Genomic DNA, 23,410 nt, shown 5'->3' with positions numbered 1-23,410 from the left:
TGTGTGAGACACGGCCATCTCCATATCAGGCATAAAAACCTTTTATACTTCTATTTCTGATGCTTTGGAATATGAATGCCTATCCCCTCAAAGTCTCTCTGTCACACAAAATGCATTTCATACACTTTCATACATGTCATTTAACAGGTATCTTAAGTGTAGCTTTTCCCAGAAATCTGGTACAAATTCATGTCCAGCCATTTTCTCATTATGCTGCACAGACAGAAACTTCATTTTATCTATGTAGATTTGCTTTCCTCTCCTCGCCGAAACTGGTTTCTTCTCCTTACTTGCATTCATTTGCACGTTTTAAATTTTTATTTCGGATTCTAAATATTGTGTGTACAAGACTTACTTAGTGGTTACAAGATTTAGACGAGGGGATTGCGAAAGTCACTTTAAAAAATCAATCCTTTATAACCATTTCAGTCCGGTGTTAACGGAGAAATGCGATATATGGTTCTAGGACGCTAAGGAATTTTCTTGGATGAGGCATAAACTCTCCTGTCCCGTTCTGACTTGTTGGGGAGCGGGCGGAGTTAATGGAGAGAAGATGCAGAATCGGAGCTGGAAGGGGTTTAGGACTGAAAACATTCGTCACTCTTCTGGCTCCTACTTCTCCGCCCCCAACACTGAAACAAGGAGCCCCGTACGATGCTTCCAGCCAGCGAATGCTTCTTGCCAGGGCGCTGAGGCGGAAGATGCACAACACTCCGCGGTCGTTAAGAGTACAGAATCACTGGGTGCAATCAATCTAAGGCAGGCTCAGTCTAAGTGACACTGTCACAAACTGCTTTGCAACCTCAGTCGTCAAGATTAAAACTTTTAGGATTCGATAAGATGAGGTTCAAAAAACATCACACTTCTTGGGGAAATAGTTCAGACTAAACATCCCATGGCAAGTTTAACTTTGCATTCAGTATATTATCCTCTCAAGAACAAAACGTTCTTTCTCGTTCTCAAATATCTGGCAGCCAGGGAGGGCTAAAAGCTCTCCGACGAACTCGGCAAGCTGCTCCTTCACACAGGTAAGCAACAGCGACGATACACCACGGGCTACCAAACCAGTAGGGTAGAAGAGTGGCCGAGAAAGGCCAAACTTAAAAAACCGCAGTAGCGCCGAAGAACGCAGCCGACGTCTGACGTAAGCCTTCCTGTCGCAGAGCATAACGGGAGGAGCGGCGGAACGCGCTGGTGGCGCGCGCCCTCTGTAAACGAAAAGAATTCTGCGGAAGACTAGAGCGGTGCTCTCGGTTCTCGTGGCAGCTTGGGGTTACCCACCTGTTGTGGAAACAGCACTGCGCACGCGGTACGGGCCGCCCCCCCTCCCCCCGCCAGTTTTCTTGAGTCGCACGGTGACGCCATTCCGGAGCGCGCCAATCAGGGCTGGCTGGAGGGCGGGCTCTTCAAATTTGAATTCCGAAACTTGTGTCAGAGAGCCTCGCTGAGGAAGTGAGGGTCACCTGTGGCCGGGCTACGGGGGGCTGGAGCCGACTTGGGCCAGAGGCGCGAGCCCTGGGGCGCCCGGCCCACCCCCGTGCGAAGCCAAGCCCGGACTGCCGCCTTCTAGCTCTATCAGGCTCTTCACCCAAGGTATGAACTCCTTGCTCTGCTTCCCTCGCCCCCTGCCATCGGTCCGCCTCTGGCGCTGAGGGTCCCAGCCCATCAACATTCTCGGTCCGCGTAGACTTCTGTAAGTTTTTAGCTTTGGTAGGAGTTTCACGACTACTCACTCATCCGTTGTGTACATATTTGTTGCGTGTCTACTGCAGTTATCAAGAGAGTAGACCACTATTCGTTCAGATTCGTTTTGTAAGTGAATGCTGTAGGCCTTTGTTCTAAAATCACTTCTAGCAAGAAAAAAAGCTTTACGTTAGAATGATTTGTGTGCGTCACTGCCCTGGGACCCCAAGATCCACAGTGCTATAGAAACCGTTGATCCATCGAGCTCATGTTTTTTTCTGGTTAAATTTCACATTGGTTGCAAACACATGTGGATATTAATAAAATTATTTAGAAAATGGAGGGCCCTTCATCCTCCTCTTCAAAGTTAAACACTGTTTACAATTTGGTATGATTCCAGATATTTCCCCCTATGCTTTTGCTCGTGTGTGTTTACTGAAATGCAATTGTACGTCCTGTTCTGCTTCCTTTTTAATATATCCTAACTATATTCTTTGTCAGTACATATACAGGCATATATCTTTTTATTGAATATACAGAATTCGGTTGTATGGATGTAGCAGAATTTCATCCCATAGTGGTGAAGATCTAGATTATTTATAATTTCTCCGGTAAGTCAGTGAATATCCCTGTATAGTGCTTGTTTAAGAACTTGGGCTTGGCAGTCAGACTTAGGTCCTGCTCTGAATCGTTGTCAGTGGAACCTTGGGCACCTGTGCCTTAGTTTCCTCATCTTCAGAACTCTTAAGATTATTTGCTGTAAGGTTATGTAGTGTCTGACATATATGCAGTAAATATCCACTGTTATTGCTACTTACATATATTTGAATTCTTATGTAGTAGTTTCTGTAAGGAAAAAATTTAGAAGTGCAATTTCTTGAACAACAGCATGCACACCTGTATTTTGAAATTAATCTTTACCAATCTGCTAAACTTAAGAACTTCCACTGTTTAGTTTGTTTAGTTTCACTTATTAGTGAAATGAAGTGTCATTTGACTCCCTAGGTGGCCTTTTGTATTCTTTAGTAATTGCCTTTTGTGCCTTTTGGCCATTTTCTGTGTTGATCATTTTTAAAATTGATTCATTGGTCTCTTTGAATGTTATTTATATTATATGTCAAGTGCTGGGTCCCCCCACCTCCACCCCAAGTGTTATCATTTGCCAGTTAACTTAAAATTAGTTTCATTTTTCCCACCTCCACCTCCCAGTTTTGGTTGGTGTTCTTTGGGATTTTTGACTCTTTCCATTATAGTAATAATTCAATTACTGCTGCTACCATGACAGTAAATTCCTAGAAAAGCTTTTCATGTAATTTTGGGAAAAAGAGTAACAGTTACATTCAGAATCATTCATATCCATGATAATAACAGTTGTTTAGCCTTACTTATATATTTACATATGCTGTAAGTGCTCATAGCTAGATTTTTCATTTAATGATTTTCCATGCTTGTCTTTATTTTAATAAATAACAAATTTTAATTCGTACATCAGCATTTGCCAACATTCAGAGTAAATGACAAAGATCAGATTTTTCAAATAGTTTTAAGCACTTAGTGAAGCACAAGCATAACGTTTTAGAGTTCACCTTCCCTTCTCTAGTCCAAAAAGGAACTAACAGTTTCTTGCTAGCAATCTTTTGTTAGGTCAAGTATGTTTGGCCTTCAGGATACTGTTTTCCTCAACCTAGGAATGCCTGTCACTTGAATCCGCATCCTCTAGCATGTGTCTCTTCTATCAGAGTCTGAGCATCATAATCTGTTTTCTCTGTTTTGCTCTTTTTTAACCAGGAGGAGAATGGGGCTTTGAGTGTTTGGCCTCTAACAAGTGATTTCTTGTTTTCTTCTGTATCTGTTCTGCAAAGCTATAGGTCAGAAAATTCTAGGTAATTTTTTTCCCTCCACATCCTCTCTTTTACCAGCCACACTGAAACCACAGACAACTGTTGCCAACTCTTTGGACTTCTGCTGAGTTGCTGTTTATAACATAATGGGAAATAGGGGCTCCTAGGAATCTTCTGTGTCTTTTTTGGAGACGGGGGTGGAATTTGAGGTTTTTCAGAATCTTGACTGCTCATCTCCATGCTATAACATGCTTGAATTGGGAGGGAAGAGGTTGGGCAACATGCAAGAGGAGTTATATGCTGGTTCTTTAAGCCTTTCAGTAGGACCGTAGTTATCTGCCTTTAGATGAAAAAACTAATGTGTACGTCTACTACAGATTGGTCCTGTTTTCAGTTCCACTAATTTATTTGTATTTTGTAATTCTGTTGAGCATTTCCTTAGGTTGTGAAGAATTGAGATTTTATAAACCTGCACATACTTTGCCTTTTTTTTTTTTTTTTTTTTTTTTTTTTTTTGTGCACTTCGCTCAATTTATTCACTTTCGATTTTGAGAGTTTAAAGTGAACTGCTAGTGAGTATTTTAACTCCCAGAACAGGATTCTTATCACTCACACATTGCCAAACACATAAATCTATGCATTAGTACATATTTACTGGATTAACATTTTGTGGAAGAGTTCAGTGATTTTTGTGTCACAGGGCTAGACCCAAGATAGCCTGCTTTGTCAGTTCTTGTTATTGAGGATTATTTCTTTTTTCTCTTAAAAACTATTGGATAAAATGCTATTTGTATATGAATTTTTATCTTGCATATTTCTCACAGAAGTTACTTAAGTAAAGATATTTGAGTCTTTGATATGACTACATTAATATTTTCTGTGGTAGGCTTTTTATGTTTATATGATGTCAAAGACTGGTTAGAATAGTTGTAAATTCAGCAATAGGAGATGCAGTAAGGTGAAATTAGTAAGTTCCAAGCACCTTGCGTGGAAATGTTTTATTTACTAAGTATTACAGAATGCAAGTGTATGGTTCATCACTTAGAATCTTAATTTCTAGGTGTGGGAAATAAAATGTGTTTATAAAAGCAAGCTAAAACAAGTCTAAGACCATGTATGCTCAAGTACATGATTGCCTCTAAAAATTGTAAATAGAATTAACTTTTAAAAATAATGAGTATAATTTACTTTTGATTTGAGGGTATTTCAACTAAAACCTCATAGTTAAAATGTTCTGCAGCATAACAAAATCAAGACTGGGGATGATTTAACTAAAAAATTGAATGAATTTTTCAGCTTTCATTAAGACATATCATCATAGTTGCTGCCTTAAATTTAAGTGCCTAAAGGGAAAAGTTATGTTTGTGAAATTTAATCCTTTATAGTCTAATATAGTACCATATGCAGATGTAATTTAATGCTTTTTGATGTAAATATTAGATTGGAATCTCCAGGACTTGAGGTTCAAGTATCTTTAAAAACCAGGTACTCAATATTCAGTTCTTAGTGTTCTTAAGTAGATGATTTGATGAATGCTGCTTTTTTTAGAGAAGTAAATTTAAAGACCAAACTGCTCATCTAAAATAATAATAAAATGAGTCTTTAACAAAAATATGAAACCTTAGATTTGTGAGCTATAGATTATCCAGTGTTGTTATGAACCACTTAAGCCTTAGTATAATATAATTATGGAAAGCAAATAATCTTTTTTGCATCAAAGCATGATAAAGGTTGATTTCACATTGAACTACAGGTTCCTCTGGGCCCCTGCTGAAAGTCTCCTATCCTGGAAACTGTGGTTAAGTGAATTATCTGTTAGAGAAAACTTATTGCTACTGTTTATCAAGATGATTGCAACACCTTTGAAACATCCAGGAATTCATTTGTCTTCAGAGACATCTTCTCAAAGAAGAAATATGCCTATGCATGCAGTCTTTTTTGACAGCATTCCTGCAGGCACACTTACTCCTGTAAAAGATTTGGCAAAATATCAGAACCCCTCTTTAAAATTGAATGACCATGAAAAAACTCATTTCCTAGAAATGACAAATTTTAATAATAAAAAAATATTTCATTCTACCATGCTAGCAGAGACTACCTCCTCTAACAGCTCTCTTGATATCAGTGTTATAAAGCCCAACAAGGATAGATTAAAAAATAAAGCAAACTATGAATCACCAGGAAAAATATTTCAAAGAATGAAAGAAAAAGTACTGCGTGACAAGCAAGAACAAGCGTCAGGCAACAGTAGTTTGTTGGAACCAGTGAAAAGTGAAAAGAAAATTTTCACTCCCAAAGGAGATGAGAAAAGAGTATTGCAGAATACCTGCGTCTGTGAAGAAAAGGAAAACAACATATCACTCCAATCAGATAACATTTCACCAAGAGGTTAGTTTTATTATGTGTTGGTTGAAAAGCTATAATGTGTTATTTTTATTATGTCTTATACTGTTGTGGGTACTCAAGATATAAGAGTGAACAAAGTGGACAAAAATCCCAGCCCTAACACGCTCACATTCAGGTTGTGGGAGAGACAAATTTAAATTAGTAGTTTTTATGGTACAATAGAAGAGAAGTGCTATGGAAAGAAAAGCAGAGCAAGGATGATGGGGACAGTTGGAGTAGGTTGTAATTTTCCATGTGGTGATCAGGGTATGGTTCAATGAGAAGATGACATTTGAACCAAAACATTGAAGTAGGTGATAGATAGATACAGATGGATATCTTGGAGGAATTGGGAAGGATGATCCAGACAAAGTAACAGCTGGTACAAATGCCCTGAAATAGGAGCATTCCTCAAATTCAAGGACCAGTTATGAGATTAGTAAATCATAGAGTGAGTGCATAGAGGTGGGGAAGGGGGGCTAATTAAGGGTCAGATAATGTAGAGTGTTATAGATGAATGTAAGAGTTTGGGCTATTACGTGAGCAAAGTAAGAAATCAGTGGAGGGTTCCAAGCTGATAAGTGACAAGATCTGATTCATTTTAAAAATATCACTCACTGTCGATTTGAAATAGTTACTGTAGTAATCTAGGTGAGAGATGGTGTTAGTTTGGTTTAGGTGGTAGCAGTGAAAATAATACGTGCTTGGATTCTGGGTGTATTTTGAAGGAAGAGCTCATAGGATGTGGAACATAAAAGATATAAAGGGTGGCTGTAGGGTGTTTTATGTTGTTTGGTTGGTTCTGGGTTGTTTTTTGGTTTTTTGGCTTTTTGTTTTTTTGTTTGTTTGTTTGTTTTTTGCCCGAGTAACTGGAAGGTTAGAGTGGTTTAACTGATATGGAATAGACAGGGCAGGGGGCTCTGTAATTACATTTTTGGTATGTTAATTTTGCTATATCTATTAAAAATTGAAGTGTAGATGTGAATTAACACTTCTGAAAAAATTCGTTGGAATTTAGAGAAGTGGTTCAGGTGAGAAAAATACACTTGGGAATTATTAGCACCTAAATGGTATTTAAAGAGATTAAAGGAGATCATCAAGGAGTAAGTGTAAAAAGAGAAACATTCAGTGATGTATCCTGGAGCACCCCAAAATTTGGAATTTCAAATAAAAGATAGTAGTGAAGACCACGAGAAGAAGATGAGGAAGAAGAAAAACCAAGAGTGATACTTTGGAAGCCAAAGGAACAAAATGCTTGAAGGAAGGAGTCTTTGGCTGTATCTAATGCTGCTAATGAGTGAAGTAAGATAAAGGCTGAGATTTGAATGCTGGATTTAGCAACATGAGGGTCATTGGTGGCTTTAATAAGGGGAGTTTGGTGAAGTGATAGGAGCAAAAACATGATTCAAGAGGGTTCAAGAGAGAATGTGAGGGAGAGAAGTTGACAGTGGTGAATATAGATAACTCTTAGAAGACAGCAGAGAAATATGGGCAATATGGTTTTAAAATATTGTTTTTAATGTATGATGAAAGAACATTTTTGTATGCTATTGGAAATGATCCAGTAGGGAAGGAAAAACTAAAATTGGTAGTATGATACCCTTGAGTAGTTGAAAGGGAACTGAATCTAAAAGTGGAGATTTTGGCCTCAGCAAGAAACATAAACAGACCATAAATCAAACAAGAAGATAGGCAGTGTTGTATGGAGAAATAATCTGAAGTACACAGTAAAGGCATCAGCTGAGAGTAAGCATGGGAAGCAGGTATTAAAGTTTGAGGAGGTGGAGGTTTGAATAATGCAGGAGAATGGAAGAGTCTAGGCCTAAATTTGATTTCTTGGGTAACATTAAGGACCTGCTTGAAACTTGTGAGCATGAATTTAAATGAGAGCAATAAATATGGTTATGAGTTTTCCTCCAGCCCTATTTAGCTGCACAGATGCTGCTCAGGAGCAGGCAGAGAGTTGGATTTTATCAGGATTGTAATTTTATCAGATAGGATGAAGAGGACAAAGGTGGTATGTAAGGGCACCATGAAATTTAAGTTAGTTATATAAAGAGGACCTGAAGGAAATGAGGAAGTATAAAGAAGTGTAGGGTGTTGTTAGGATAGTCGTTGGATTTGAGAGAATAATCTGGGAAGATAGGAAGTGGTCAGAATCTGAGACATTTGAAGTTGAGATTTTTAATGAGTTACAGTAATTGATAAATATGTTTTATATGGATTTATCTCATAATCCTTTCAGCAGACACTATGGGTAGATGCTCATTTAATAGTCTAGGAAATGGGGCTTACAAAAAGGTTATGTCTGCTCTATGTATGACATATGATAAGCAATGGGCTAAGAATTAATACAGGTGTGTATTTGAAAGCCCATGCTCTTTACTGCACAATAGATTGTGGATATACTGTTGTATTTCAAAGACAGTGTTATATTTTAACACAAAAAGAGTTTTCTAAGGGAGCTTAAGATAGAGGTAGGGGAATACACAAAATCTGATTCATACAGTCTTGGAGAAAAGGGAGTAGCAAATGAAATAATGCACATTAAAACATATTTTATTTGTCAAGTGGAACTAGAGAGGAAGAAACAACTCATTGCTTTGAGAATCTGATGACTCTTTCCCCAGAAAATGCACGTATATACAAACACAAATTTTGTATGTAATTTCAGAGACTTTTTAAATAGTCTACATGAACTTTGTACTCTAAAATAAATGACCCAGATTCTATAGCCTGTTATATCTGATTGAATTACCTGTTTGTCTTTACTACATTGCCTTGCCATTTCTAATAGAATGAGCTAAAGAAATAGAAACTTATCCTTTTATGACACACATCATTATGATAAAAATCTTCATATTAAGATTTCTAAGACTAAAGCTACATACTTAAGCAAAGTCACCACCAATTTTTTTCAATCATAATATTTGAAATTAAACATATAAAATAAAATAATTGATTTTTTCCTCCAGTTTTAAGTCTATTACCTTCCCCTCTTTATGTAAAAGAAACTCAACCATCAAGAAATAAAACTTAAACCATCTAGGATGCAAAGTAGAATAAAATGTAAGCAATACAATTAGTCCGTACTTGTCTAGTTGATAAGCCTACCAGATTTTTGCCTTTGAAGCCTTACTAAAGAGATGTCAGAGGGGTATAAATTATGGTTGTGTCTGCTATTGAGTCACAACATTTCAACTTTTAACATATAAGCCACAACTCTTTGGCCGTTCTTTCAACATTTGAGAAATTTACAGCAACCAGAAGCAGAATCAGAATATTCAAGACTGGATGGTACTTCATATATAATCTTAAGATATACCTATCTGATTTGTTGCAGCACCAGAATTGTATTCCAGATCTCTAAGCTTCTAAGTCCAGTAATATACTTTTGTCTAGAGCTGGCAAGTTATAACATGTAGAGTTTAGAAAAAGTTCTTTCTTGGTGTAATGTAGATAGAATGTGATGAAGGCATGAAAAAACAGAATGAGAAATGGAACTCCTATGTTACAGAAGTGTACTATATTGATCTGATCATTATTGAATGTAACTCTTTAAGACTTTAAGAAGGCTTTTTTTCTTCTCAATGACTAATATAATTCAATTTCCTCTTTCTTTAAAAAAAAAAAAAACTCAACCTCAGTGCAAGAAGTTCCTCTAGAATCATCAAATAGTACTTTCCTTCCGATAAAGCAAAAGATTCAATGTCAGCAGGAAAAGAAAGCACCTCTGCGTAATTTAACTTATGGTAAAGTGCTTTTTGTTTTGTTCAATGTATAGTTAAATGTTCTGGATAATTATTCTCCGGCGTAGGCAATCCATTTCAGAGAAACACTGGGCAGAAGGGTGGAGCATTCCTAACCTGAAGACTTCTTTCATATATAAACGGTTTTATATTATTCTATTTCTCTCTTTTAATTTCATTTGATTCTTCTCTAAATTTTGTTTGGCTTTGTATTTTTTTTGCAGAGATTCCATTTCTGAACGAAGAACATGAAAATGTTTCAGCTGCAGGATTCTCAAACAAGACATTACCTAGAACTCAGTTGGATAAACAAATTCTTCACTCAAAGGAGAATACATTTGTAACCACTAAGTCTAAAAAGGACACCTTTGTTTTAGAAGGTGTTGATTCTATCATTGAAAAATCCCAAAATACTACTGTTGAGACTCTAAATACTAACTGTGTTCCTGTTAAAAATGATGATCAGTTAATGGTTTCTGATAGTAAAGTGGCAACAAAAAGGACTTCACAACAGGAAATTAAGGAAGGAAATGAGAACTCAGTGCCCAGAGAGACCGATCTTCTGGGTTCCATGAATGATACATGTAAAATCGTGCTTGCAACTCCAAGATTTCATATAACAATACCTCAGAAATCAAAAAGAAATGCTTCAAATCGTTCTCTTCCAAGTACACCTCAAACTCTTTCAAATGAAGTTAAAGAAATTAAGGTAGGAAAACTGAAGGCCAATGTACATTTGTGTTTTTACCCTCATTCTTCAAGAGCTTGAGCTCCTAAGCTCTCTCATTAACAGTTTCATGTTTCATTATTATTTAGTGTAGAGGCAGGGTGCTCTAGTGAAAAGTGCAGTGGGTTGAAAGTAAGAGAATCCAAGTGTTAAGTTTTAACTTTGCTCTATTATCAGTTGTATCATCTTCAACGGTTTACTTATTCCCTTTGGGGATGAACACTGAGTTCATTTCTTATTTTTTGTTTATTTGTTGTTGTTGTTTTCCTGATTCTTGGGTACTATTAACAGCTATTAAAAGAGAAAGGTATTAGAGGTGCCTGGGTGGCTTAGTTGGTTAAGTGTCCAACTTTGGCTCAGGTCATGATCTTGCGGTTTGTGAGTTCAAGCCCCATGCCTGGAGCCCATTTCAGAATCTGTGTCTGCCCTTCCCTGCCTCACACTCTGTCTCTCTCTCCTTCAAAAAAATAAACATTAATTTTTTTTTTTAAAGAAAAGAATTATAGCATCTGAATATTTGAGAATTTTTCCTGTAAAGTAATATAGAATGATCATTAAAACACTTTAGGCCATCACACTATGTTATATTAGGATAAATTCTCTGAATGAAGTGGAATGGAAATCCAAGTTCAAGGAGAAAGATTCAGTGTACATTTGTGGTTCTATTTCTAGATTCTGGATTCTGTTCCATTGATCTGAGTGTCTGTTTTTGTGCCAGTACCATACTGTCATGATGATTACAGCTTTGTAACATCACTTGAAGTACGGGATTGTGATGCCTCCTGCTTTGGTTTTCTTTTTCAAGATTTCTTTGGCTATTCGGGGTGTTTTCTGGTTCCATACAAATTTCAGGATTGTTTGTTTTAGCTCTGTGAAGAATGTTCGTATTACTTTCATAGGGATCATGCTGAATATGTAGATTGCTTTTGGTAGTATCAACATTTTAACAATGTTTGTTCTTCTTATCCAGGAGCGTGGAATATTTTTCCATTCTTTTGTGTCTTCAGTTTCTTTCATAAACTTTCTATAGTTTTTAGTATAAATTTTTCACCTCTTTGGTTAAGTTTATTCCTAGGTATTTTATGGTTTTTGGTGCAATTGTAAATGGGATCGATTCCTTGATTTCTCTTTCTTCATTGTTGCTTCATTGTTGGTGTGTAGGAATGCAACCGATTTCTGTGTATTGATTTTATATCCTGCAACTTTCCTGAATTCATGGATCAATCTAGCAGGGTTTTGGTGGAATCTTTTGGGTTTTCCATATAGAGTATCATGTCATCTGTGAAGAGTGAAAAGTTTGACTTCCTCCTGGCTGATTTGGATACCTTTTATTCCTTTGTGTTGTCTGATTGCCGAGGCTAAGACTTCAAGTACTACGTTGAATAACAGTGGTGATAGTGGACATCCCTGTCATGTTCCTAACCTTAGGGGGAAAGCTCTCAGTTTTTCCCCATTGAGGATGATATTAGAGGTGGGTCTTTCATATATGGCTTTTATGATCTTAAGGTATGATCCTATACCTACTTTCTTGAGGATTTTTATCAAGAAAGGGTGCTGTATTTTCTCAAATGCTTTCTCTGCATCTATTGAGAGGATCATGTGGTTCTTGTCCTTTCTTCTATTGATGTGATGTATCAAATTGATTGTTTTATGGATATTGAACCAGCCCTGCATCTCAGGTATAAACCCATTAATCGTGGTGAATAATTCTTTTAATGTATTGTTGGATCCTGTTGGCTACTATCTGGTTGAGGATTTTTGCATCCATGTTAATCAGGGAAATTGGTCTATTGTTCTCTTTTTTAGTGGGGTCTTTGTCTTGTTTTGGAATCAAGGTAATGCTGGCTTCCTAGAAAGAGTTTGGAAATTTTCCTTCCATTTCTTTGTGGAACAGCTTCAAGAGAATAGATGCCAACTCTCCTTTAAATGTTTGGTAGAATTCCCCTGGAAAGCCATCTGGCCCTGGACTCTTGTTTTTTGGGAGATTTTTTATTACTAATTTGACTTCTTTACTGGTTATGGGTCTGTTCAAATTTTCTATTTCTTCCTGTTTCAGTTTTGGGAGTTTATATGTTTCCAGGAATTTGTCCATTTCTTCCAGATTACCCAAAATATTGGCATATAATTGCTCATAATATTCTCTTAATATTGTTTGTATTTCTGCTGTGTTGGTTATGATCTCTCTTCTTTCATTCTTGATTTTATTTATTTGGGTCCTTTCTTTTTTCTTTTGATCAGACTGGCTAGGGGTTTATCAATTTTGTTAATTCTTTCAAAGAACTAGTTCCTGGTTTCACTGATCTGTTGTACTGGGTTTTTTGTTTGTTTGAATAGCATTGATTTCTGCTGTAATCTTTACTATTTCCTGTCCGCTGCTGGTTTTGGGTTTTATTTGCTGTTCTTATACCTCCTTAAGGTGTAAGTTTAGGTTGTGTATCTGAGACCTTTCTTTCTTCTTTAGGAAGGCATGGATTGCTATATACTTTCCTCTTATGACCGCCTTTGCTGCGTCCCAGAGTTTTTAGGCTGTGGTGTTATCATTTTCATTGGCTTCCATGTACTTTTTAATTTCCTCTTTAACTTCTTGGTTAGCCCTTCATTCTTTAGTAGGATGTTCTTTAGTGTCCAAGTATTTGTTATCTTTCCAAATTTTTTCTTGTGGTCGATTTTCGATTTTGAGTTTTGTAGTGTTGTGGTCTGAAAATAAGCACAGTATGATCTTGAAATTTTTGTATTTGTTGAGAGCTGATTTGTGACCCAGTATGTCATCTATTCTGGAGAATGTTCCATGTGAACTCGAGAAGATGTGTATTCTGCTGCTTTAGGATGAAATGTTCTGAATATATCTGTTAAGTCCATCCAGTGCAATATGTCATTCAAAGCCATTGTTTCCTTATTGATTTTCTGTTTAGATGATCTGTCCATTGCTGTAAGTAAGGTGTTAAAGTTCCCTACTATTATGGTATTACTATCAATGAGTTTCTTTATGTTTGTAATTAATTTATTTATATATTTGGGTGCTTTCATGTTTGGAGCATAAATGTTTACAATTGTTAGGCCTTCTTGGTGGATAGACCCCTTAATTGTGATATAATGCCTTTCTTCATCTCTCTGTTACAGTCTTTATTTTAAAATGTAGATTGTCTGATATAAGTATGGCTACTCCAGCTTTCTTTTGATGACCATTAGCATGATAGGTGGTTTTCCATCTCCTTACTTTCAATCTGAAGGTGTCTTTAGGTCTAAAGTGGGTCTTTTGTAAACAGCAAAAGATGGATCTTGTTTTCTTATCCATTCTGTTACCGTGTGTCTTTTGATTGGAGCATTTAGTCCATTGACGTTTAGAGTGGGGACTAAAAGATATGAATTCATTACCATTATGTTGTCTGTAGAGTTGGGAGTTTCTGGTGGTGTTCTCTGGTCTTTCTAGTTTTTGTTGCTTTTGGGCTTTTGGTTTTTTTGTTTTGTTTTGTTTCATCTCTTCTCCCCTCAGAGAGTCCCCCTTAAAATTTCTTGCAGGGCTGGTTTAGTGGTCATGAACTCCTTTGTTTTTGGTCTGGGAAACTTTTAATCTCTCCTTCTATTCTGAATGACAGCCTTAGTGGGTAAAGAATTCTTGGCTGCATATTTTTTCCGAATCAGCACATTGAATATATCCTGCCACTCCTTTCTGCCTGCTAAGGTTCTGTGGATAGGTCTGCTCTGAACCTGATCTGTCTTCCTTGTAGGTTAAGGACTTTGTTTCCCTTGCTGCTTTCATTATTCTTTCCTTGCCTGAGTATTTTGTGAATTTGACTATGATATGCCTTGTTGATGGTCAGTTTTTGTTGGATCTAATGGGAATTCTCTTTGCTTCCTGGATTTTAATGTCTTGTGTTTCCCCAGGTTAGGAAAATTTTCTGCTATCATGTGCTCACATAACCCTTTTACCCCTTTCTCTCTCTCTCTCCATCTTCTGGAACCCCTGTGATTTTGACGTTATTCCTTTTTAATGAGTCACTGAGTTCTCTAATTCTTATATCATGCTATTTTGCCTTAGTCTCCCTCCTTTGTTCTGTTTCATTATTCTCTATAAGTTTGTCCTCTGTATCACTGACTTGCTCCTCTACTTCCTCCATCCTTGCCACCATGGCATCCATTTAAAAATGCAGCTCAGTTATAGCATTTTTATTTCATCCTGACTTTGACTTGTTTTAACTCCACAGATTGGGATTCTATGCTATTTTCAACACCAGCTAGTATTCTTATTATCATGATTCTAAATTCTGGTTCAGACATCTTGCTTGTATCTGTGTTGATTTAGTCCCTGGCTGTCATTTCTTTCTGTTCTTCCTTTTGGGGTGAATTCCTTCATTTTGTCATTTTGAAGGGAAAAAAGGAATTAATAAAGTAAAAAAAAAATTAATAAAAAACAGCACAAAAAAATCAAATAAATGATGCTAGATCCTAGGTGTGATTTGGTCTGGTTGAGAAAGAAGCTTGACAGAGAAAAAAGGGAAAGAAAAGGAAAATGGAGAATGTTTGAAAATTTTAAAAAAGGAAAACAGTAAACTAGAATAAAATGAAGTGATGGAAGTAAAATAGAATGTAAAAAATTTACAAAAAAATAAAAAATATAGTAGAAAAAATTTAAGAAAAATCTTTTAAATAAAAACGGAAATTAAAAGTAAATTTTTTCTCTTTCTGTGTTAAAGAATAAGAAAAAAAGAAAAAAAATTGAATAGATGGACCATAAATATAATGAAATACGATTGAAATTACATCCTGTTTCCCCTAGAAGTCAAACTATGAAGCACTTAATAGTCTGTAAACTAAGCAGAAGGAGAGACTTGTGTTCTTCAAGAACGAGGTTGGCCTAGTTGGGCGGGACTTAGTGTAATGGCTCTGTTCTCTACCAGATGGTGCTGCTTAGCTTACTGGGGTGGATTGTTATGGAAGATGTAGGCATGTATGTGCATGCATGGGAGGGCTGAAAATGGCATCACCCAGCTACCCAGTCTCTAGTATCAGAACTCTGTGCTCTCCCCTACCGGTAATCAAGCATCCTTCCTTTGCCTCCAGTTTCCATATATTCCTCGCTTCTACAGTGTCCATGACCATGCCATCAGGCTGCCAGGAGGCACCTCCTCCTAAGTTTTATCATAAGTGGGGCTGTATTTCTCAACCCCCCCTCACTTCTGAGGGACTGCAGCTTTGACCTCCCTCTCAGACCCCCTGGGGGAGGGTCTTACTGAGCAATGACTGGGTGCAGGCCTGCCCCGAGTTTCATTCATGAGACTATGCTGCTGCCAATGCCCAGAGACTGTGGCTGGGTGCCAGCTTGCCCCAGAAAAAGTTCATGTGATCATGTAGCAGCAGCGTTTCAGGGATTATGGCAAATCACAACATACATTTGGTACCGGACTTCCCCCTTAACATCCTTCTTCCAACACCAGCAGATGTGCTTGTTCTCCAGGGTCCCCTGGGACCTTTGCCTACAGCATCTACCAGATGTTCTCCCAGAGGGGAACTGCCACTCTTTATGTGGCCCGAGGAGCCCTTGGACCTTGCTCTCTGTTCCTGGGGATTTGCCCTTCCCACCAGACCACTGCCAGGTATTGAGCTGCAGAGTTCAGACTCTGTGCTCCCCCTGTTTATAGAGTCTTAATGGAATTTAAACCTTCTTCTTTCTGCTTTCTTCCTTTTTTTGTTCAGTCCCTTGTGGCTGTTTCCACTCTTCCAGTTACTCTCCAGGTGCTTTCAGGGTGGGGGGTGCTTTTCCTGTACTCTCTCCCTGTCTCCGTCTTTTCTCCACAAGCAAAAACAGCTCCCTGACCTCTGCGGCTTCTCTCTCCCCGAGATCACCTCTCCATGCTGCAGTGTGCTTGCCGAGTTCTGTGGTTTAGGTTGTACAATTGTTGTGTTAATCCTCAAATCAGTTTCCTACGTGTACAAGATGGTTTAGTGTTGATCTGGCTGCATTTCAGGGATGAGAGATGCAAAAAAACTTCTGTGCTGTTCTACCATCTTGGCCCCTTAGAGATTACTTTAAAATAAAATCTTTAAAAAATAAATAAATAAAATAAAATAAAATCTTAAAAAAAAATAAATCCTGTCTAAATTGAAAGTGTGATGTAACATAGTTTTATATTTCAGTGTATTCTTAGAAGTTGCATTATTCACAAATATTTAGACTTACAATGAAAATTTTTAGATTTTGCTTTAAAAACATGTGAGATGGGTTGAGCAAAAAAGTTTGAGGACAACTGTAATGGGAGATCCCACAGCACTAATACTATCATTGCTACAGTGCTGTTTATCTTACTACGAGAAGACTAAGCCTCCCAAGACTCTTATCTCTATACAGTTCTATACATCCCCTAATTCTGACACTATCTCTCACTCATCTCCAGTTATCCAAACATTACATTGTACCTTCTTGAACTCAAGGTATGTCATTAGCAAAATCTTATATTCTCAGTCTTCTGTGAACTTTTCTTAACTTTGCTATAACCAGAATATGACTTCTTAAATGGTGGTTCTTTTTTCTCCCATATCCCACATTGTTGGACCTAGAGATGATATAATATGCCTCTTTTGTTCCTCATTACGGTTTCAGGCCATTTTCCTTCTTTGTCTTTAACAGAAACCCTCCCCTGCCCCAGCTTCTTTGATGTATGTGCTGTAAAACTTTATTGATCCTGTTCCTCTTTTTGTGGTCACATAAAATACAATATAGTCATGTTGCATGACTATTGAAGTGTTTAATACCTGTTACTTTTTCCTCTGTTACTACTTCTGTCATCAACTCTGGTGACACCAACATCCATATTGATAATCCATCCAGCCTCCTTGAATTATTATTATTTTTTTTTATATTTTTAAAGTTTATTTATATGGATAGAGTGAACAGGAGAGGGGCAGAGAGGGGGAGAGAGAGAATTCTAAGCAGGCCCTGCCCTGTCAGCGTGGAGCCTGACACAGGGCTCGAACTCATGAACTGTGAAATCATGACCTGAGCTGAAGCCAAGAGTTGGACACCCAATTGACTGAGCCACCCAGGTGCCCCCGGCCTCCTTAAATTCTTGATCTTAAGCGACCTTTCCCTTATCCACTATTCTAGTCACATCATACCTTGTCTTTGCCAGTACCTGCACCAGATTTTCAGTTTCAAGCATCCTGCTCTCACCAACTCCTATCTTTCTAGACAATTCTACCCCTACCACTCTTCTTCCCCCACTATCAATACTCTACCTAAGGCAATCTTTAGTCCATCAACTCTCTCGTCCTCATTTCCCTCTTTACCTGACACAAATTCCATGGCCTTATTATTATAACCATTCTTTTGATTTAACTTTTAGTTCTCTATTGCTTTTCCTTCTGTCCCCTTTTAACAAAGTTGTGACCTTAGTTAAAATTATCTCTTCTTTTGCTATATACCTATATCTAAGAAGCAGCAGCTGGAACAAAATGCACAACCATACTGACTGGTCTCATTTTAAATTTGACAACAAACCTCAAGTGGACTCTCAATATTGCATATCAGTCCTGCTACACTTCACTTGTCAATCCACCCTCCACTCTGACTTTCATAGAATAATATTTCATGCTCTTTCTCTCTTAAGATCTCCAAATCTCTCTCCTCCTCATTCTCAACTTATTGAGAGCCTTATATTCCCATTATTAAATCTGCCAATCTACTTACTGCTTCATCTACATATTCTGCTTTCCCTTCTGTTATATGAACAATTTGTGCTCCCGTTTCTTTTATTTTTTTAATTTTTTTTAATGCTGATTTATTTTTAAGAGAGAGAGAGAGTACAAGCAGGGGAAGAACAGAGAGAGAGGAAGACACAGAATCTGAAACAGGCTCCAGGCTTTGAACTGTCAGCACAGAGCCTGATGCAGGGCTTGAACTCAGGAACCTTGAGGTCATGACCTGAGCCAAATTCAGACGTTCAACTGACTGAGCCACCCAGGCGCCCCTTGTGCTCCCTTTTCAAGGCCAGTTCATTTCCTCTTACCACCTAAAAGATTTTGTCCCTCTCATTATCCCCTTGTTTCCTCTCTTTTGGATCATTCCATTAGCATAGAAACGTGTTGAAACGTGGCTTGCATTTTATTTTATTTTTTTAAGTTTATTTTAAGAGAGAAAGAGAGCACAAGCAGGGAAGGGGTAGAGAAAGAATCCCAAACAGGGTCCTCACTGTCAGTGCCAACCCCGGCATGGGGCTTGAACCCACAAACCATAGGATCATGACCTGAGCTGAGACCAAAGGATGCTTAATTGACTGAGCCACCCAGGTGCCCCATTTTTTTTTTAAGTTTATTTATCTATTTTGAGAGAGAGAGCACAAGCAGGGGAGGGGCAGAGCCTGCATTTAAAAAAAAAAAACAAAAAACAAAACTAAGCCCACCTTCCTTTTACTCCCTATCCCATTTCATCTACCATCCAATTTTTGTTTGTTTCTACTTAACTGCAAAACACCTTGAAAGAGTTATATGTATTCACAGTTTTCATTTCTTCTCATTCCCTCTTAAATATGTTCCACTTTGGACATTTATAATCACCCCTCCATTAAAGTTGTCCTTTTTAGACTCACCAGTAATCTCCTTATCACCAAGCCCAATGGTTATTATTTCTTACTGTTACATTGCTTACAAAGGTTTAACACAGTGAATCAAAACATCCTTCTTAAAATGTATCACTTTTTTTTTTTTTTTTTAATTCAGGATATTTCACTCTTGATTTTCTATTATCTCACTGGCCATTTTTCTCATTCCCCTTTGCTGCTTCCTCTTGTCACAACCCGTAATGTTGGAATTCCCCCAAATCAGTCCTAGAAACTGACTCTCTAGTATCTATTCACACTTACAAGACTGTATATCCAGTGCTATAGCTTTAAATTCCATTTCTCTGCTGATAGTTCCCAAATACATGTCTCCAGTCCAGAACATTCTCCTGAATCCCACACTCACATATTCAGTTGTCTGTATGACTTCTTCATTGAGATCTAATAGGAATTTTAGATTTAATATGATTTGTTCCCCCCCAAAACTTCTCTGTTTTGTTTCAATATTAGTACATAGTAATACCATTTCCCCAAATACTTAGGTTAAAAATTTTTAGATTTACTTGAGACTCTTGTTTTTCTCTTATACACCACATCCAAACCTTGAGGAAATCCTGTTGATTCTGCTGTCCTGAATTTGGCCACTTCTCACTATTCAATCACTGCTTAGTGGTCCAGAGCACTATAATTTCTTGCATAATATATATACACTAATGGTCTCCCTGCTTCCTCTGTTGCCTCCCTCTCCAGAAAGAAGCCAGATTTTTTATATAGTCCAATTTCTACCTAGTAGCCCCTTAAAATAATAAATCATCTCATTACTCTGCTCCAAATCCTCTAAATTTTCTGTCTTCAAGAGAAAACCCTAAGCCTTTACCATAGTTTACAAGACTCTACATAATTTCGTCCTGGACATGCCTACCCCTTGCTCTCTTGATTACTCCTTTCAAGCTACTTTGCCCTCTGTGCTATCTGCTAAGGGCCTTTGTACGTGTTCCCTTTGCCTGGAGGACTCTACTCCGAGATACCCATATGGCTTATTCCTCACTTTATTCATTTCTCTGTTCCAAGACCTTCCATTACTAAGTAAGTATTCCTTATACTTACTATTTTCTTTATTTTGAACATGAACAGGGAGAATTTTTATTTTTATTTTTTATATTAAATATAATTTATTGTGAAATTGGTTTCCATACAACATCCAGCGCTCATCCCAACAGGTGCCCTCCTCAATGCCCATCACCCATTTCCCCTCTCCCCCAACCCCCATCAACCCTCAGTTTGTTCTCAGTATGTAAGAGTCTATTATGATTTGCCTCCTTCCCTCTCTGTAACGTTTTTCCCCCCTTCACCTCCCCCATGGACTTCTGTTAAGTTTCTCAGGATCCACGTAGGAGTGAAAACATACGATACCTTTCTTTCTCTGCCTGACTTACTTCACTTACCATAATACTCTCCAGTTCCATCCCCGTTGCTACAAATGGCCAGATTTCATTCTTTGTCATTGCCAAGTAGTATTCCATTGTATACATAAACCACAATTTCTTTATCCATTCATCAGTTGATGGACATTTAGGCTCTTTCCATAATTTGGCTATGTTGAAAGTGCTGCTATAAACATTGCAGTACAAGGGCCCCTACGCATCACCACTCCTGTATCCCTTGGGTAAATTCCTAGCAGTGCTATTGCTGGTCATAGGGTAGATCTATTTTTAATTTTTTGAGGAACTTTCACACTGTCTTCCAGAGCGGCTGCATTAGTTTGCATTCCCACCAACAGTGCAAGAAGGTTCCCATTTCCCCACATCCTCTCCAGCATCAATAGTCTCCTGATTTGTTCATTTTAGTCACTCTGACAGGCACGAGGTGGTATCTCAGTGTGGTTTTGATTTGTATTTCCCTGATGAGGAATAACATTGAGCATCTTTTCATGTGCCTGTTGGCCGTCTGGATGTCTTCTTTAGAAGAATGTCTATTCTTGTCTTCTGCCCATTTCTTCACTAGATTATTTGTTTTTCGGGTGTGGAGTTTGGTGAGTTCTTCATAGATTTTGGATACTAGCCCTTTATCCGATATGCCATTTGCAAATATCTTTTCCCATTCTGTCAGTTGCCTTTTAGTTTTGTTGATTGTTTCCTTTGCATTGCAGAAGCTTTTTATCTTGATGAAGTCCCAATAGTTCATGTTTGCTTTTAATTCCCTTGCCTTTGGAGATGTATCGAGTAAGAAATTGCTGTGGCTGAGGTCAGAGAGGTTTTTTCCTGCTTTCTCCTCTAGGGTTTGATGGTTTCCTGTCTCACATTCAGGTCCTTCATCCATTTTGAGTTTATTTTTGTGAATGGTGTAAGAAAGTGGTCTAGTTTTATTCTCCTTCTGCATGTTGCTGTCCAGTTCTCCCAGCACCATTTGTTAAAGAGACTGTCTTTTTTCCATTGGATATTCTTTCCTGCTTTGTCAGAGATTAGTTGGCCATACTTTTGTGGGTCCAATTCTGGAGTCTCTTTTCTATTCCATTGGTCTATGTGTCTGTTTTTGTGCCAATACCATGCTGTCTTGATGATTATAGCTTTGTAGTAGAGGCTAAAAGTCTGGGATTGTGATGCCTCCCACTTTGGTTTTCTTCAGTATTACCTTGGCTATTTGGGGTCTTTTGTGGTTCCATACAAATTTTAGAATTGTTTGTTCTAGTTTTGAGAAGAATGCCAGTGCAGTTTTGATTGGAATTGCATTGAATGTGTAGATTGTTTTGGGTAGTATTAACGTTTTAACAATATTTATTCTTCGAATCCATGAGCATGGAATGTTTTTCCATTTCTTTGTATCTTCTTCAGTTTCCTTCATAAGCTTCCTATAGTTTTCAGCATACAGATCTTTTACCTCTTTGGTTAGGTTTATTTCTAGATATTTTGTGGTTCTGGGTGCAACTGTGAATGGGATCAGTTTCTTTATTTCCCTTTCTGTTGCTTCATTATTGGTGTATAAAAATGCAACCAATTTCTGTACATTGATTTGGTACCCTGTGACTTTGCTGAATTCATGTATCAGTTCCAGCAGACTTTTGGAGTCTGTGAGGTTTTCCATGTAGAGTATCATGTTGTCTGTGAAAAGTGAAAGTTTGACTTCATCTTTGCCAATTTTGATGCCTTTGATTTCCTTTTGTTGTCTGATTGCTGATGCTAGGACTTCCAATTCTATGTTAAACGACAGTGGTGGGAGTGGACATCCCTGTTGTGTTGCTGATCTCAGGCGGAAAGCTCTCAGTTTTTCCGCATTGAGGATATTAACTGTGGGCTTTTCATAAGTGACTCTTATGATGTTTAAGTATGTTCCTTGTATCCCAACTTTCTGGAGGGCTTTTATTAAGAAAGGATGCTGTATTTTGTCAAATGCTTTTTCTACATCTAGTGACAGGATCATATGGTTCTTATCTTTTATTAATATGATGTATCACATTGATTGATTTGCAAATATTGAACCAGCCCTGCAACCCAGGAATGAATCCCACTTGATCATGGCGAATAATTCTTTTTATATGCTGTTGAATTCAATTTGCTAGTATCTTGTTGAGAATTTTTGCATCCATATTCATCAGGGATATTGGCCTGTAGTTCTCGTTTTTTGCTGGGTTTCTCTGGTTTGGAAATCAAAGTAATGGTGGCTTCATAGAATAAGTCTGGAAGTTTTCCTTCCCTTTCTGTTTTTTGGAACAGCTTGAGAAAGATAGGTATTATCTCTGCTTAAATGTCCGGTAGAATTCACCAGGGAAGCCATCTGGTCCTGGAGTTTTATTTGTTGGGAGATTTTTGTTTTTATTTTTTAATGTTTATTTATTTTTGACAGAGAGAGAGAGACAGAGCATGAGTGGGGGAGGGGCAGAGAGAGAGGGAGACACAAAATCCAAAGCAAGCTCCAGGCTTTGAGGTGTCAGCACAGAGCCTGACATGGGGCTCGAACTCACAGACCGTGAGATCATGACCTGAGCCAAAGTCGGACGCTCAACTGACTGAGCCCCATCCAGGTGCCCCATTTGGGAGATTTTTGATAACTGATTTAATATCTTCCCTATTTATGGGCCTGTTCAAATTTTCTATTTCTTCCCATTTGAGTTTTGGAACTGTGTGGGTGCTTAGGAATTTGTCCATTTCTTCCAGGTTGTCCAGTTTGTTGGCATATAATTTTTCATAGTATTCCCTGAAAATTTCTCAGGGATTGATTGTAATAATTTCATTTTCATTTGTGATTTTATCTATTTGGGTCCTCTCTCTTTTCTTTTTGAGAAGCCTGGCTAGAGGTTTATCAATTTTGCTTATTTTTTCAAAAAACCAACTCTTGGTTTCATTGATCTGATCTACTGTTTTTTTTGGATTCTGTATTGTTTATTTCTGCTCTGATCTTTATTATTTCTCTTTTTCTGCTGGGTTTGAGGTGTCTTTGCTGTTTTGCTTCTAGTTTCTTTAGGTGTGCTATTCGATT

General features: G+C 37.7%; 1 protein-coding gene across 3 annotated transcripts in view; it reads left to right on the top strand.

The window, feature by feature from the left end:
* The first annotated feature begins 1,148 nt into the window (after positions 1-1,148).
* MIS18BP1 (MIS18 binding protein 1) overlaps positions 1,149-23,410 on the top strand; it is a 57,414-nt gene continuing 35,152 nt past the window's right edge. The window contains exons 1-4 of one of the 3 annotated variants that reach the window (XM_060619622.3): positions 1,149-1,593; positions 5,278-5,912; positions 9,557-9,661; positions 9,883-10,367. In XM_060619622.3, the coding sequence (XP_060475605.3) occupies positions 5,372-5,912; positions 9,557-9,661; positions 9,883-10,367 (1,131 nt within the window). In that variant the 5' untranslated portion in view covers positions 1,149-1,593; positions 5,278-5,371. The remainder of the gene's footprint in view (positions 1,594-5,277; positions 5,913-9,556; positions 9,662-9,882; positions 10,368-23,410) is intronic. The other 2 variants (XM_060619618.3, XM_060619621.3) reach the window with 2 other exon arrangements.

The sequence above is a fragment of the Panthera onca genome, chromosome B3 (genome assembly GCF_046562875.1).
Source record: "Panthera onca isolate mPanOnc1 chromosome B3, mPanOnc1 haplotype 2, whole genome shotgun sequence".
In the NCBI taxonomy this organism is placed as follows: domain Eukaryota; kingdom Metazoa; phylum Chordata; class Mammalia; order Carnivora; family Felidae; genus Panthera; species Panthera onca.
Note: the sequence above shows the minus strand (reverse complement) of the source record. Positions and strands in the feature narration are given on the sequence as shown.